General features: G+C 39.4%; 1 protein-coding gene across 1 annotated transcript in view; it reads left to right on the forward strand.

The window, feature by feature from the left end:
* Positions 1 to 18,094, forward strand: part of PATJ (PATJ crumbs cell polarity complex component) — a 140,657-nt gene that overhangs the window by 46,302 nt on the left and 76,261 nt on the right. The window contains 9 exon segments of the mRNA XM_035564351.2: positions 182 to 295; positions 3,004 to 3,375; positions 4,518 to 4,638; positions 6,312 to 6,468; positions 7,569 to 7,640; positions 8,521 to 8,698; positions 9,590 to 9,700; positions 10,797 to 10,874; positions 13,872 to 13,986. Of these exon segments, the coding sequence (XP_035420244.1) occupies positions 182 to 295; positions 3,004 to 3,375; positions 4,518 to 4,638; positions 6,312 to 6,468; positions 7,569 to 7,640; positions 8,521 to 8,698; positions 9,590 to 9,700; positions 10,797 to 10,874; positions 13,872 to 13,986 (1,318 nt within the window).

The raw sequence follows: 18,094 nt of genomic DNA on the forward strand, positions 1-18,094 counted from the left end.
GAGAACAGGTATTATTCTATCATCTTCTCCAGTGGTGACTTTCCCTTTTATCATTCTGTTACTTTTTTCGCCCTCTTTTCCAACAGCTGTCTATCCTTCTTCCCTTTTGTTTATTGAGAAATGTGAGCTTTTAGTTCTTTGTTTTGTCTTACTGACTTACTGTTTTGATCACCTTTCTTAGGGAGAAAGCAAAGAGGAACAGAACATGCACGGTGTGGATACCAGAAGCGTTAAACCCAGCCCTGGATCTCCAGAGCCAACAGATAATTTCTCAATAATACTTGAAGCACCACAGGTATTTGGTTATTCTTTTGGTTCAGCTGAAGTTTATAGGACAGGAAATAACATTTTAAAGTCAGAAGATAGCGTGCCCTTCAGATAAGATTTCAGTGTTGGATATGCTTCAGGTTAGTTTCCCTCTAGATTCTAACAGCTAACTGTATGCTAATTGTGCTGTGAACACCAGGCATATACGTTGTACTTCCCAATGCAGTTCCTGGACTGCCCTATCAAATCTACTGTATGATTAAAATACCTTGGGATACCTTGGATATGAAATAGGAATGCTATATTACTAGTAGTTTTTGTATTACAATGAAGCAAAACAAAGAATTAGTCTGCTGTACAGGGCAAGCTTGAGATTTCTCCTTCATAGACTTCCTGTATTGTCTTGAGTAATTTCTTTAGTCTCTTCTTCAGTTCTTCCTTTTTTTTTTTCTGAGAAGTAACTTGATTGTGGGAGGATGAAGCACTAAAGACAGTGAGAGAAACTCAGATACCATGGTCATAGGCAATCGTATTGCAGTACTGACTTGTAGAGAGGGGGAGAGATTTTGTCATTTGTTTCCAAATGCTCCACAAATGTGAATTAATTCACATTGGTAAATGCGTTCTTTTTAGACTGAAAAAGAGAGTATGTAAAGGATCATCTTGAACTACAACACCCTGATAAAAATAAATTCTAGATTTTCATACTGTTAAACCTGTCTACCTCTCTGTGGACACAAACCTAACTTTAATGCTGAAATAATGTTTTAGGACCACCAAAAGGAGCACTATTATGGGGTAGATGTAGGTGTACTACGTAGAAATTATCTTGGACGTGTTACTGATTTTCATGAGGCAAAATGGAATTTATTGCTCATGAGGTGTATAGGAAGAGTTCCTGGCAGAGAAATTAGTCCTCTGCCAGCTCAGATTGTTTCCCTACTTCCCAAATAAAGGTAATGTTATTAAGTATCTGTACATAGAGTATTGAATCTCAGTCCTGGTGAATATAGGAACTGTAATAATCAGTTCGTACAAAATACAAGCAGGGGTATTTGCTTGTGTTTGGTTTTGTTTTATGTGTGACAGAATCGATGGTAGCATGGAGAAGTGTTATAAAAATGCCATCCATTTATTACCTTATCTGCTCATATGAGAGCCAAGAGTGGTGTGCCATGATGGCTTGTGCTCTGGTGTTCTAGCATAGTGCTGACGAAGCTGGCTCAAAACAAAAATCTTAAACATTTTATAGGCTCCAACAGTAGACTTCACTATTGTGCTAGCAGGATTCCCTGTTCCGTTGGTAGAGCCTGGTACTGCAGTGCAGCAGTGTGTGGTTATACGTACCTACGTGCTGTACTGGGAGATGGCAATACAAATCGCTGCCTTGTTTCTGAGCAAAGTCAGCTGCTTTAGATTGTGATGAAGCTGGTGCCTCTTACAAGCCTACAGTGTTCGGAGAACGATGCTGCAGAAGCAAAATGAAAAGAAGTAATGTTGAAGAGAATCAGAATCTCTTCAGATCAGGTATTTAGTGAGATCAAGGTACACAGGGCAAAAAGGAACACTTAACGCCTATGAATATGGGGTAATTTCTAGACTATTAATGTGGTGCATTCGTGCCAGCTAGCCTTACTGTGTTGTTTCCTTATGCTCTTGTCTGTCTCTTGCTTTCTTTCCTGACTCTCATTTGAATTATGAGCACTTTCTGGCAGTGTCTGAGGCTTTTTCTAACAACACAGAATTCTGACATTAAGGGTCAGAAATAGTGAAGTACCTTGGGGAGCATGGTAAGGGGAAGGAAGCAGAAAGAAAAATATTTTGAGTCAGGACCCCTGAATCTGTAGATTGGTTTCAGTATTTGGGGTCTCGGTGCCCTGAAGATCAGGTTTGGGCGTACGTGCTTGGTAGCCTGAGGAGAGCTTTCAATGTGTGGCAAGCTTTCTGGTCACTCTGCAAGGTGTAAAATTTTGGAGACACCTGTGCAGGCTCAAGCTGTAGTCAGACTCACCCCATGAGCCACTGAGTAGCTCCCCATTCAATTTAGGAGAAACACAGAGCACTGGAAACTGGGGGGCACATTACAAGTGACAGAAAAAGAAGTGTTGAGCAAGATCTTTTGGTGCAGGGTTGAATGTATTTTTGGTTTTGTTGCACCTTGCTCTGTGGTTTGAACTCAGTAGAAAACTGAGTTCTCTACTGTTTTAAACAGCAAATTATTTATTAGAGTGTGAGCAGCCAATTATGTCTTTTTTTTTTGAGTATATGGTCATCTGTCCTACTGTCAGCCAGCTCTCAGGCTCTTCTTGTATTTAACTGCTGCAGTTGTTTTGTAAGAAATGTGCGTGCATCCACAGAGTAATGACAATAATTCGAGCCACAAAGACACTTCAGCTGGATTTGTATGTGCTTTTTCCTGTAGTTTTTAGTGAAATTTAATAATCCTCGTTCCCTAACTTGAGTCTAGATTGGTTAGCTGATTGATATTGCTGCAGCAATATCTGAGCTGTCCAACTTACATTTCGTTATATTTAAAGGAAATTGCAATGCCTACTTTTGCTATTAAAATCATAAGTCAGAGAGTGCATTTTCTTTGAGAAAAAAATGCATAAGGTAGAAGATTTTCACGTTAAAAATCAGGATGTAATTTTAATACAGTTCTAACATAAAACAGCTTTAAAAGAGTTAGCAAGAAACCAAATGTAAAAATCTATATTCCTGTAATGTTTTATGCAGGGCTTCAGAGATGAAACACCTTTTAAAGAAGAAGCTGTTGATGAACCAATTTTGGACTTGGGAAGGTCATTCCAGCTTTCTAAAAATGACAATGAGTACGAGAAGGAGTCCTGGGAGATGCGTGAATTTTGGAAACCCAGAACAGAAGACGTGGATGAGGAACGGGAGATGTTGGTAGATGATGTGTATGAAGACCATTTAGACTTCCTGAAATACAGTGCCTCGTATCGGCAGGAAGCAGGCTCAGAGAAGAACCTCAATACAGACCAATGGGCTGAGAAACTTGAGGCAGCTAAAACACAAGACTTCAGATCTAGTGTTAACTTAAGTCCTGAGCAGTCCCTGGAATACCCATTCAGTAAGGAGCAAATGGTAAGTAGTGCTGCGCAGGGCTCAGTGCTGTACCCTGACCGTGAGGCCTGTACACCTCAAGGAAAATTCCAGATCTGAACTCTGTAAGGAATCTTTCTTGTTTTAATTACTAGATGAGATCTGGGTACCTCTAGTGGACACCATCTATCCTTTTGTATACTTGGGAAGGTTCTGTTGAGTTCCTTAGTGTCTGTACGTTGACCTGCTTGAATAAGGCACACGCTCTGGTTAGTCCATTTACAGGCATCTTGTACTTGGGTCTTCTTTCCCATCTCAGACACCTGGGCTCACTTCTTTTTTTGTAAGCTCTAGTAACCTGATGCATTTCAGTAACAGCTGGAGTCAGGTTATGGTTTTAGTAGGCCAGGCTCCTCAGCAGCAATGTCAGTGAAAGGAACTCCATCTTTTCCTCATTAGTTGTAGACCCAATCAGTTCCTTGAGCTAGATGATGATGGAGTTGAGTGAAAAATGATATGGCAGAAGCAATGGTAAAAAGATACCTTTTATATCTATTTCTGGTAGATAAAGGAGTAGGAGGAGACAGGGTTTTGGGTAAATTGCAAAACTCATATGACTACTTCAAGTATTCTTGAGAATATCTTTTCCTTCTGAGTTGTTGTTCATTCACTCGCTAATGAAAAAAGTGATAACCTCAGTCTTCCGTGCACCAGCTTCTAAGCTCCATGCTTTTATAGGAAGAAACTAAAGTGGAAAAGGATTTAATGTCACAGCAACAGAGCGTTTCAGGTTTTGTCTGACTTATCTCCTTATGCGCTATGTACATAAACAGGCTAACATTGTAGCTTCTGCTGGCAGTTTTATGCCACAGTGCACAATGTTCAGTCTATACATTTGTCACTAAAAACAACAAATGAACAAGAAGTAAACAACTTTCTGCCTGGATTGCAGGCAGGTAGATGCAATTGCTTATATCGCAACCGCGTAATATATTTTTCACACCTCTCCTTAATATAGTGCCTAGATGAACGGTTAGTATTTCATAGTTATCTGAATACGGAAATATGAATGTAGTTGAGGAAATGTGAACGTTTGCTGTAAAATCAATGCTCACGTTAAATATCTCTATGTAAGTTGCTGCTATTGCCTTCTAACTTTAATTACTTTTTTCTCCTCTGTGAAGTATGAAGAAAATGCTAGCGTAAGTTCGCTGTCTTCTGGAACTACAGCACGCAGCAGCCATCAAAAAGGCAGATTGGATACTGAAGCTACCCAGTCAGGAACAGAAAAACAGATGGATTTAGGTTCGTAAAAAGTTTTTTCATTTGTTGTAATTTTGTATTTAGAAATTTCACTTTTATACCAAAGCGCAAATTTGTTTTCAGTCTTTCAAATGATAAAATATTCAAATGAAGAGCTCTGCAGGCTCAAGGCAGTCTGGCTTTTAATAGGCTGCAGCTTCGTTTTCTTGCTGCTTCTTCAAATGTTTACCTACAGTTGTCGCAAGTAATATTGAAAGTGGCTGCAGCTTTGTCCTGTCTGCGAAGAATCACTTTCCTCTGTCTAGCTACATCCCCAGGAGGACTCCAGGCTTGAGCTATTTTGTTTACGCATGTAATTTCTGTCAGGAATTTGTCTCAGTTACTGTTGACTGCTGATTCTATGGATCTTCACACTTAACAATAATAATAATGATAGATGTGACAGACTTCAGAGGTAACTTTGCCACAACCAACATATGCAAATGAACTCTATGGTACATGATTGCATTTTGGTTTTGTAATCTGTACTCAGGAGCAAAGTTTCTCCTTGCCAGATGGCTGGAGACCTTGTACTCAGCAACAGCTCTGAATATAGTTTTGTAGTTCAGTGGAGCCTGCTCTTTGGAGGAGATTTCCTGGAGCAGCTCATGGGCCTGTTTGCAGTACAAGAAGCTGTAGCAACCTTTTTAGTTTCCCAGCAGCCCAACAAACTGTGACTCTGGTCTATTTTTTCTGATGGCTTCATGTGCATTGGAATGGACATGGAAATTTGCCTTTCCAGTCTCCATACTGTGTCTCAAATGAGTGAGGTGGTTGTCCCTGCATGTGAGGATTTTCCCCTATTGGGTTTATGTGTGGTCTCCAGACTCTTGCTGGCAGAACTCTTACCTTCTCCAGGCTGCCTCAGAGCAGCAGTGAGGAACTCAGGAAATACGAGTGGTAATGGATGCACTGAAATGAATGAAGTGATTTCTTGGAGGGAGAAGGATTGGGGTGAAAATTTCAGCAAGCATTTTCTTCAGATTTAATCTGAATTGCTGCTTTTTCATCGCGTCAGTATGTACGATTTGAGGTACCTCTTCAAGGCCAAATTAATTTTCAATTCTCCCTCACCCTCCCAATCAATGGTTAGGATTTGGTATGTCAACAGCAAACTAATTTATCAGCCTGCCTGAGAAAGCACTCACTGGGTGAAAGGAGGTTCTTTCCTTTCTTTGTCACCTGCATCACGTACAGCAGGAGCTGTGTTAACCACAATGGCAGACTAATGACTCTGGCAAGGAGCTCTGGTGGTTTAATTAACGTTGATATTTATGGCACCAAATTGACATCAGTCATCCGTGCTGGAGCAGGGCTTTGCAATGCTCTCCCTGCATGAAGGATGGATTCACTGTTCCTAATCGTGTTTTTGTGAGAAACATCTGTCACATAAGTTGTACCTAAGCATGTCTCAGTTCCACAAAGATCTGGCATTTCCTGTTATTGCCTTACAGAAGGTACATCAGAAGCCAGCTGCTATAAAAAAGAGTTTAGTGTGGTTTAAATTTCCTTCAAAATAAATGTTCTGTATTGTGTTCTGTATCACTGAGTCTCTTGATCATCACACACCATCCACATTTGGAACATGGTGAGCTAAGGGGTTTATTTCTGAAGGTGACAAGAAGATGCAGAGACAGAGGAAGCAAAAGTTTACATCTACACCTTTACTTCTTCAGGTACAAAGCTTTGGATCGACTCTAAAGTAACTGGGCTTGCTGTTGACCTAGAAGCTATTGAAAAGGAAGAACTAAAAGGGGAGGATTTTGTTTTTTGCAACAACCAGCAATCTGGGAGAGTTACCACCTTAGCTCAGCCCAGAACAGTGTCATACAGGTATGGAGAAACACTTCAGGTTTCAGATGACTTTTGCTTAATACTCATAACTTTTTTCCTTCTTTGCTTTGACTGATTGTTGAAATCTTTGTGCTGCTCTGAGATGTACTTTGGTAGGGGCCAGTTCTGTGACTTAAAACCTTACTGAATCCTTACTTCCCATATTTCTTCCTGAGTACTGGGCCACCTACTTCACTTCTCCCACAGAGAGGGGAGAGCCAGAAGAACGGATGTGACCTGGAGGAGAGGGATGTAGCCTTCACTGGCAGCATTGGTCTTTACTTCTTAAAGAGCTTTCCCTTTAGTTCCTTGCCAGATCTCCGTCCTCTTGCTTTTTCTTCTCCTTTGTTCTTCTCCCTCTTCCTTTTGGGAAGAGCAGTTCAGCCATGGTCCTCAGGCCTGTGCAGGAAAAGTTTAATCTTGCCAGTGCTGCTGGGAAGCCTTGAGCTGGGACTGGTCACAGGCAGTTGCTACACCTGTAAATTGTCCCCTGCTTCCCCCACTAGTTTTGGGTGAGTGGGTCTACGGGACAACTCTCAGGTCTACCAAAAAGACGTGCAAGGATGGATTGTTTCAACCGTTCTGTGGGGACATGCAATTTGATACTCGCATTCCTCTTCCGTGAAGAGATGAGTCATATGTAGTATAAAAGTTTAATTACACCCTGTTTGGGGTGTTTAATGGAACGCCCAGGATCTGTTCTCTCAGTTGCATCACACTAAGATTTCTGGTAAGCTAGACTGGCTTTATCATGTTTATATCCTTCTGTAAGTATCACAGCATATGAATCAGAAAGTAAATGTTAACTGCCTAAACAGCCATTTAGAATAAGGTACAGCAGTGGAAGTGTGTGTATCGCAGAACAGCTAATAAATTTGGCCTGCCCATCATGTTTATTTCTGGTGCATTCCTTAAGTACATTTAAACCTAAATACAAAAATTCCTGTCTAGTCTTTTGACTGTGCACATTTGATTTAAACTGGACACTCTGCGAAGGCGTTGCTGTCACACTGCCAGATACAAAATATGCAAGGAATTGTGACCTGGCATAGCTGATGTGTTTTTTTTTTTTATTCTCCCTTCCCTCTGCCCCCAATTAGTGAACTGCCTGAGAGAGAAGAAGGAGAAGGAGAAGAAACTCCAAACTTCAGCCACTGGGGACCACCACGGACGTATGTTGATATGTTTACATCATTTCTCCCCATTTACCTTATGTCTTTATTTCTGTGAGCCTGATTATTTCTTATGTTTTTCTTTTTCTTCCCTCCTCTCTCGGTAACTTAGGGTACTTGTGTACCTTGGGCTTTCTTAGATACAGTGGATTTTTAACAGATGTTCAACAGAATTACACCTTCTATTTATAGAGCTGACTTGGGAAAGCTTGGTGGTTTTACATAGTGGATGTTCTACAAGTTTGTGTTCATTCAGTACCTACTAGGTGTGAACAATGCACATAATGCTGCCGGCTCCTTTTCCGTGGGTCTTCTACTAAACTTTGAGGCATAACCTGAATTGTCATCCAGCTCTTACCACGTTCTCATTGTATTGTTAACATTTTTAGGTAAATTGACTTTATGGTCTTAAGTACAATATTAAATAAATTCTGCTTTAGCTGATGAATATGCAACTAATACACAGAAGCCAGTGTTCGGAAAGTTGCATGAAACTTTTTGTTTGTTTATTTTATCATTTGTTTAGCATACCACTTGCAGTTTTTGCCATTTCCAGTCAATTTCCTCAAACTAAAGGAGGCTGAGTTTGTTTACTTGAAGACCTGCCTGTTTTACCATGACTTTCTCTAAACTAAAAGCCTATTGGAAGCACAGTGGGCGTGGACAGGCAGCAGTGTTTTTTTTTTTTCTTTTTGTGGGGTGAAGACTGCTTGAGGGTAAAAAGCCACCTCTGCTGAGAGCATTCTGAGGCTATTGGCTTCATCCCTTTGCTCTATTACACATCCTTGAAAGACCAAAAGCTTACATTTATTTAACGCTTTGCATTTAATAGCTTAAAGAACTGTTTCAAGCTGTTAGACTTCTGCGTGTATTTTTTCAGTGTTGAGATCTTCAGAGACCCACATGTGTCTCTTGGAATCAGTATTGTTGGTGGACAAACTGTCATAAAGCGCCTGAAGAATGGAGAGGAACTTAAAGGGATCTTTATCAAACAAGTTTTGGAAGACAGCCCAGCAGGAAGAACAAGGGCTTTAAAAACTGGAGATAAAATACTAGAGGTAAATGCAGATAAACCTACCTTTTCAATTTAAGAAATAAAGTTTGTCTCGGCTTTGGGAGAATGGAGGGAAGAACAAAACACAGCCACCGTTTACGCGAAGTATTGATGACACTGCGTTTTGAAAACCAAAAAAAGATATATCCCTAGTGTCATCTTTTCTTTTTTAAATGTCAAGCTGTGGAGATCTTTTAACATTCTTCCGTATATTTAAGAAAAGATAGCTATCTGATGGGGAAATGAGAAAGGGAAAAAAGCTTATATAAATGAATAATAACTAATAATTTATGCCCTAACTTGTAGGCCTAAATTATAAATATAGACGTGCATACTGAAATTCGGGCTGTTATTTTGTCCATTAATTTGGGGTAGTTAACAGTCTGGTTAACCACAGTTTAAGGGAAAATCCTGGTTATGGGAAGTGGCTTAGGTGTGAATGGCATTATCGCCTTGGGGAGCCCAGATTCAGAAGTATTCATTTGGAGAAAAATAAGTGAAAATCAACACAGTCAGAGATGACAGTCGGGAATGCCATTTTTGTATGCGCTTCAGGGTTGTGTGTGGTGTTTTGAAAATCCGTTTCAAAACACATTTAGTTCACAAACAAGTAGAATCTGAAAGAGTTGTACTATACCCAGCATTCTGTGAGAGTCTTACTCATTATGTTTTTGTCTAGAATTACTTTGCGAAACATATGGCCGTCTTTATTATGAGTAAATTCTAAGCAATATGCTTTTCCTTGAAGTATCATGGAAAAATCCTTCAAAAATAATTTCTGTTGACTGATTTTGGTACCTTCCTCATACACACTAACCTGTGAATGTTTGTGATCCCTTGTAAAGGCTCAGTGCAACAGACAAGCTACCTAATGAAAATAAACAATATTTTTTAGGTTTCTGGGATAGACCTACAGAATGCCACACACGAGGAAGCAGTAGAAGCTATCAAGAATGCGGGAAACCCTGTTGTGTTCGTAGTTCAGAGTCTGTCTAACTTACCAAAAGTGAGTTTATTCCTACTTTTTATTCCAAAAATTAATAAATGTGTATTATACATCTTCTTTTAAACTTGGATAAATTTCTTTTTGCAAGATCTGTCAATTTTTATGTCTATCCTTCCTGCCAGAGTTTCTGCTTATAGACCATATGATCACTTATCTGGCCCGATTCAAAACCATGTTCTTCTGATGTAAGTTGGGTAGATACAAATTTGTTGACTAGGTGTTAATTCGGTTCTCCCATATGTGCAATTGATTCTGGCCCTGTGTGCTTTAATTTGTTTGCATTTCATCATCTAAAAATGTGGTCTGTTATCCAAAAGAACAAAAGCATGATGAAAAGTAGCCAGATTCCCTCTAGCAGCTCCATGTAAAATGTATCACCACAGAAACCTCAAGCAGTTCTTTCAGAGCAAGTTAAATTACAAGAGATTTAGGCGTCTCCTCATCTTCAAGGCAAGAAACCTCTTAAAGCCTGTCTAAGAAAAGGCATACAATTCTATATGCCTTGAAGTACATGCAAAAAAAATAAATAAATACAAGACTCCTATATACTTTCGATATAATATGAGATATTACTTGGGTATTTTGGTGGCACTTAAACTGTGTTCCTGCCACCAGCTGTAACCAAACTACCCTAAATGTTTCCCCTTGTAAGAAAAAAGAACAGCAAGGAGGAATATTATGTAGTGGCTAAATGTATTCTTTTATAAGGTGTCTATGTGCACGGACGCTGGTCTCTATTTCCTGACTCCCTGGGCAAACATATTAATCAGCTTTGAATAATTAACAACTGATATTTTAAGAACTGACTCCATACTGAGGTTTATATCAAGTGTGTACGTTCATGTTGTTGACTTCAGAGTAATACTTAATTGAATGGAGAGATGGGGCTAGGTATCAAACAGTGAGCACTGAAAAAACAGAGCATGTTTATAACTTCAGTAAAAGCATGTAACTCAAAACTGCACTGCAATGTACTTCTGCATGGGACAAAACGAAGAGAGTGCGCTGGATAGAGCTTTATTGGTGTCATTACCTTCGATGTGTGTTTTGCAACTATAATGCTAATTGTATATAATATATATGTTGTTTTTTTCAGGTGGTTTCTGCTGTACAGCCTAAGGGAGTCAAAGTCAGCAAAGATCAGGATGCAAACAAAGAAAATAAGAGTGAAAAGGTATGTATTTCATTTAATGCTACACCCAAATTTTACGAAATAGCACGTGTTATAACTGTATGATGAGCCCCAGTGAAGTCTGAAGTGAAATTTGAAGTGCTTTGTTGAAATATCTTTGATTCAAGTACCTTTTGCCAAATTTCTGCCAAATGCGCGGCAGGATTCTGATTAATGTTCTGTGGTCTCCCCTGGTGCTGAAACCCTGCACTTATTACAGCTCTTCGTTGGCATTTTTCTGGAAGTACCTGTCTTGCTCCGTAGGGAGGCAAATTGATTCTCCTTGTGCAGTGGAAATAGAGAAATAATAACATGTAACAAATAATATCCTTAATGTGAGGCTGCCTGAAATTCAGTAAAATCATGTTATAGGATAATTAAATCAGCCAGGTCTCTTATGTTTCCTATTGCTGTGTAAAACAAGGAAATGACCAAGTGATCTGTAGCTGGGCTGCTAATTGTGAAGCGATTACTGCACAGGAACTTTTGAAAAACCTCACAGCAGATTTTTTAAAAGGGAAAAAAAAATATGTTTAATATAAACCAGTGGATTTGTTTTAGTCACTAGAAAAAGGGGAAAGAATATTTTTTCATTCCCAGCCAGGTTGCTCTAATGGCCAAAGTATTTTCCTCAATGCCTTGTTCCTGGGAACTGTGCTTACGAGTGTAGGTCAGGTACGACTTTGAGGGTATCCGGACTGGAGGAGCAGAGACACAGTGTGGACAATAACTTTTGCTTGGTGCGGTTTAAATGTCAACGATGAATATGGTGAAGTTTTGGTTTGATCCAAATCTGTCTAGTGTTCGTTGTACAACCGAGAAGGCCCTCTGTCTCTGAAAGCGTTTGTATGACTTGTTTCAGATCCTGTCAGATACAGATGCTGCGAGGCTCAGCTATTCCAAAAAATCAAGAAAGGTGTTGAAGTTGTTCTTTCATGCCAGTGAATAATAGTTATAATGAAGCAGTTACAGTCCATTTTTTGTGGTTTTATTATCTGTATTTCTAATCTGAGAAATGCTCATCCACTTGCAATGTGTTACCTTTAATCTCTAGGACTCCAGCGTGTCGCATTCTATAGCGTTTGGAGGTTAAAGAGGGAACCTAATCTTTTTCAGACCTTTTTAGTCTACTGGTCCTGTAAACTGGTGGGTGGAATATAGAAGAGTTTCATTGCCTAAATACGCAGCTCCTCTTTAGCTTTGAACATTAATTCACAAAGCATTCACACTGTGCTGCAGTAAGGGCATCTCTGAGTTGGAAAGATTTGCTGTTAGTGGATTACTAGTCTGCTTCCCTATGGGAAATCACTGATATTTCCAGTCCTGTCTTCAAAGTGGCACAAAAGAGTTGGGTTTGAAAGCGACCATATCGAGCTGAAAAAACTGCCTGTTCCAGCGTGATGAATTATCTTTTCAATACTGAAGGTTTTTCTGTTTAAACACTTAAAACAGTTGAGCTTCTTATTGACAAATCAGATACTGAAGTTATTTTGCTGTTTGGCTGTTTTAAGCTGTGCTTTTGCGTTTGTGCTGGAAGGAGCTGTGCTAATTCAAAAACATGGTGTAACAGGGTGCTTCAGCACAATTTACACACCTGTGTTTTCAGTGGGATGAGAGAAGCTTGACTTTCTGAGCCATGGCAAGCTAATGGATAAGCTTGGGTGTCTTGTGTAATTCCACACAGATTTTCTACCAAACGTTTAAGGTCTTACAAAGACAAAGGGTCAAATTTTAGACTCTGAGTTGTTATTAAATTGCAGTGGTACTGGTTCATCATAGGCAGCTGGAAGTAGGGCTGCAGGTTTTCCGTCTTTACCTGCTGGTAACACAGAACAGGAGTCCTCTGAGATTTCTTAGGCCTTCTGGATTTTGTACAGTTCTGCCTCTACTGGGATCAAACAAAAAGCAGAAGGCTTGTTTGGTGTATTGTGTACTTCGGGGAAACAGCTGTCATGTCTCCAAGTGCTCTTATTATACACTTTAACTACCATTGGATAGAAATCATTTCATTTATTAATGTTATGCTGTCTTCAGTGCAGCATTTTTCTGTAATGCCTTTTTTAAACCAATGGGACGATGCCAGTCTTAGTAGCTCAGAAAATGCACTATATAGCTGGTATTGCAGCTGGCTAGTTAGACTATTCTGTACAAGTTTAGGCTCAGGATTTTAGAAATCTATATGCAGGTTTACGTTTCATCGTACACAATGGAAAATTTGATTGTAGGTTTGGTGTTTGGGTGTTGAGATGTAATTCCTGGCTATAGCAGAAATTCATTACAGCGTTCTGGCTGCCCTAATGGCGTAACGTACTCGGTGTTCCCTTTCTAAAGTGCATCCTGCTATTAGTAGTGGGGTTGCATGGGATACACTTGAATGTAATTTAGTGAAACCGTATAGCAAACTAAGGCAATCTCCAGTTACCCTGAGCTATAAAAACACTTGTTCGGGCGAACAAGCGGCTGTTTTCATTAGATTCAGAGCCTATTCCTTACGCCTGTTATGCGCCGCTATATGCATCATTATCGGAGCTGCCTGTATTTATGTGAGGTAATAGAATTTTATTGTAAGTTATAATTCAAATTGTTTTAAATTTTAGCTAAAATGGAGGTGAAATATGTCTAAATATTCTTGTAGCTGCATGGAGTTCTTGCTTTGTATTTAAAAGTGTGATGGCTTCAAGCAGTACCGGGATATTTTGTTGTCAAGCATCTCTAATGAAAAATGGGGTATAATTTAATGTTTATTTTTAACCCTTGATTAATGTTCATACTTTCATGTTTATGGTACACAAGTGTTCTGTCAACAACTGTGCATGCATGGCTGTATTTTCTTTCTTCAGGTTCAGTGTCACTTCTTGTTCTGATTTCTTGCATAGAAAGCCTATGCTGCAGATTTTAGCTTTGTAATTAAGTGCTGTGAATGTACACATGTAGCTAGGACTTCTTTTGTTGTGCACGGAAGATACAAAGCATGTAATTATTTTATTTTGAATCCATTAGAGAAAGTATGGGGCTCCACCTCCGATGAAATTGCCGCCTCCTTATAGAGCACGTGAAAGACTGCCCTCGGAGGAAGCTAACGTGGATGAAGAGGAGGAAGAGCCTTCTGCAGAGAGTGAGTAGTGCTGCAATCATTACATCAGATTGCTTGTGGGATACAGTTGGATTATGTGATAAACTTATCTGCCATTTTCTGCTTGTGTTATGGAAGTAGTGCTGTGTGGCAATAGGCTCTAATCCTCAAAGCTGTTCTTACCAAGGGCTACTGATTTGTAACTTAGATGGTCTTCTCTTACCAGCCAGGCTCCTGTAGCTCTCTTCTGTAACGAGATGTAATCTGTTTGCAGTCTAAAAGTTTCTAGGTGAGGTCTAGAGGGCTTGCTTTGGCAGTGGTGTCAGCGGTGGAAGTCAAAAGTTATGCTTTGCTATTAGGATTGGGGTGGCAGTTGGTCAGGCCTAGGCTGAGAACCACAGGTGCATAGTCCTCACCCTTAAAAGCTTGCAGTTGATTTCTGGCATTGCTGTTCATATTAAATATTTCCCTTTAAAAAGGAAAATCTGCTAATTTATTGATTCAGTGCTGTTCTGAGAGAAACTCCCATTTTTGTAGTGTCTTTTATGGGAAAGGTTCTGCAGCTCTTCAGCCTGTTTTGTTTATGCAGAGAATCGCAATGATTATCACTCTGCAACTATTTAGGGACCTAAAAAGTAGGATGTAGTGCAATTTGAGAGCTTCCCGCAGCATGAGTGAGATTCCAGGATACTGCTTTGTTAATTCCAGCTTTGGATAAATGGGATATTATTATCTATAGCTTGTCTTCCAATGAAATATTTAGGGATATTAAAGTTGCAGCTAGGAATCCTAAATTAGTTTTTAATGAGTCACTTTGATTTTTTGATTTTTCTATTTTTTTACACATTATTGTACCAAAACAGCATACGTACGTGCTTGGTTTTTTTGTTTGTTTTTTTTTTTCAACGGTGATGTTTCTCCTCATCTTGTGCCTTGGACTGTTTTTTATTTGCCCCAGTATGGGCAAGACAAAGCAGAGGGATGCTGTGGTAGCTTTTGACCTTGAAGCAACTGTGGCTCCCACTCAGAGTGGGATTTCTTCTTCCTTGCTGGCAATGGTGTGCCATTGAAGCAGGGGTGATTAATGAGATTGGTTAGTTTGTCGCTCTTAAGGTTTTATTGGTGGGAGTGAAAAGGATTTTGAAAGGTTTTTCTCATGGAAACTGTAATGAGGGCACAGACGCAGGGTTTTCATCTCAGCCTCTGTTAGTTTAAGGGAAAGTTGATAGTTCTTGAACTAATGGAGGTTTTTCCAGAATGTTTTTACTGAGTTTGCCATCCCATCTGCTGTTAGTTACCTCAAGAAGGTTTTTTTTGTTTTGGGGTGTAAATGATAGTCACGAGGAGCATTTGACTACAAACTCTGTGAATGTCAGGTTGAATGTATCCTGTACTTCCAAACCAACTCCGTTTCTTAAACACCAATTGTAGCAAACTGATTTCAGCTTGTTATTAATTATTTATAATTCCCAGTTTAAGATTATATTTGATAACTAGCCTCATACCCAGTTATGTAATTAGGATCTTCCTCTGTCAGTGTGCTTGATAGACCTAAGTTAATACTTTGCACAGAAGTAATTTCTTATTAATGGGCTTGATCATTTTTAGCTGTTCTGCAGTTCCTAATGATCTTGCCAGCTGAGACCAGCAGCTGAAAAGGTAAAGCTACTACTGATACTAAATTCATCAATCTTAGCAGATTTGGCAGCAGCAAGCAGATCTGTTCAGATGACTCTCCTTCTCTCTACCTTTTTTACTCACTGAAGTTGAATGTTATGCTGTAACTGACTTTGCCATGAATCCTGGAAAACCAAGATGTGCATTTACCACTTTATTTGTCCCCATCTCATTCTCTGTTTCTTTAAAATAAATAACAGACTACGGAGTCTTCAACTGAATTTGTACCTCAGCCTTCGAAGCACGTTAGAAACAATCTAACTGTGCTTAGCAATGATATTAAGCATCTTGGCAGCTGTGGAATGGGTTTTACAGGGTCTCTTTTCTGTGATCACTTGAAAAAGTCCTCTCTCTAAATTCCAGTACAGTGGTATTTTTGTGAGTGACTTAATGTTGCTGAATTTTGTCCAGATTCTTGAGCACCATTCCCAGAAATCTCAGTCCAGGCTTGTACCTGCCCTTCTAACAATGTCCATTTGCATGTTCATATTGGTCTATTCCTTACCCATTTAATCTACTAGCTCTACTGTTTTTGTACATTTAACTAATAATTTACTGAGCTTCACTGAACAACAGGTGAATTACATCTATTGTCTTCCGTATTTAGAAGATCAGGTATCTTAAAAGGCATAAGTGTTGTCTCAGGTAAATTCACATCATAGTCCCTCCTTCCTTCATTTACTTTCCATGGTTCTCAGTCTGTGCCAATAGTGTAGAAGGTCTTAGGAGGAATTTTGAGGTGGGACAGCTGTTAAAGCTTTGTACTCTGGTTGTTCTCCTCATGGATATTTTATTTTTAGCATTCTTATTAATGTAACTTCAGTGTTGTGAACCTACTCATCAATTTCTTTCATACTCTGGAAGTAGTTTACTTGGTACACTGGACGTTTTTTTCCTTGCTTGTCATTTGTTCCATCCCATCCTCCCATCTTTTGCCTCATGTTCTTCATCATTCCCCATGCTGAAAACGAAAACAAGTCACTAAGTCTTCCTGCCATAACAGAGAAAATTTTTCTTTCCTTTCTGTCCTGTCCATATGGCATCGCAGTCTCCGTGTTTTGTCTGTTTTCCCTTTAAGGTGGCTGAATAACCTTTTGGTATTGATTTAATTTCCCCTGTGGGATCTAAATCCACTTGCCTTTTGGCAGTGCTTCCTTTTACTTCTGCTTTTCCAGCGCTGAAACTGTAGCGTTCACTGCTGACTTGTAACAAACGGTCATTTCTTGTAAATGTTCTGCCTTTTCTTTTCGAAGGAGGTTTCTGATCCAAATAGGGTGAATCCTTGCTGGATATAGAACTACTACATAGTTCTTGGTTTAGAGAAACCCCATACATCTTCCATGTTTCCGTGGTTTAATTGCTGAACTCTGCTAACTTTGCAAAGACGCTCCAGCATTTTATTTATTTTCAAATGTCTTCTTGTATCCAAGGCCCGTAGCTTCAGACCTGCTTCTCCTTACATCTCAAATTAATTTGAGCCACCATTACCTTCAAGATCATTATAAGTTCCTAAATAGTGTTTTTCCAGATTTTGAGGGCAAGTTGAAAATATCATTTCCTCTTGTCTTATTTTTCTTTCTAGTGATACTGTTGAATCTTTGTCAGCATTCAGCTCCAACTGGGTAGCGTGCTTCTTGTTTACTTTTTCCTTTGACTATGCTGTATTGAAATGTTAACTGGAAGCCTTAAAATAGTTTTGTAAAACTTGAAGCATGTCAGCAGGAATGGTAGTTACATTGGTAATAGCTGGAGAAGGAAGACTAAGCTTGCGGGACTTGTAGAAGACAGAATTTGTTTCCTTGCTTTCTTATTTAACTCTTGGTCAGATCAGCTTATTAATTCTTCATCCTGCTGAAAAAAAGAGCCTTCAAAATGCTTCATCCTATAGACCTGGAAATATTACAATGTAAGTTTAGAGTTTTTTCCTCCCCATATTAGAAACTCTGTAAGGAACAGTTAATAACAGTTAATAAGAGTTAATAACAGAGGTTATTTTGGAGGAGGCCACTTCCCAAGAAGATCTTTTTTTCAGGTTTCCTAAACCTTAAAAACATCACGTTTTGAATAGGATTAAAAAAAAAATGAAAACAAGTGAAGGAGGGAAGAGCACACAAAGGAGCTATTTGTACTGGCAAGCAGCTGTGCTCCAGGCTGTGTCAATAGGCAGTGGTGTGCTTTCCTTCGGCGGCGGATGGCTGTAGGTGTGTGCTAAGGCTCTGCTAATAGACTAATGTGCACCCTGGTGCGGCTTATTGCTGTAATGAGGGGTTAGCTGTAAAAAGAAGCGGAGGAAATGGATGGGCAGAGGAGTTGGTAATGGAATGTTTTGTAAGCTTTTCTTTGGGGCATTCCTAACTGTACAATTTAGATATATTTTTGTGATAGAGTTGAAGCAATCGTAGGTAAAGACCCTAAAAATATATAGAAAACTAAAAAGACAACTGCTGAAAGGACTTGGACCCCGTAATTTCAA

The sequence above is a fragment of the Cygnus atratus genome, chromosome 8 (assembly GCF_013377495.2).
Source record: "Cygnus atratus isolate AKBS03 ecotype Queensland, Australia chromosome 8, CAtr_DNAZoo_HiC_assembly, whole genome shotgun sequence".
In the NCBI taxonomy this organism is placed as follows: domain Eukaryota; kingdom Metazoa; phylum Chordata; class Aves; order Anseriformes; family Anatidae; genus Cygnus; species Cygnus atratus.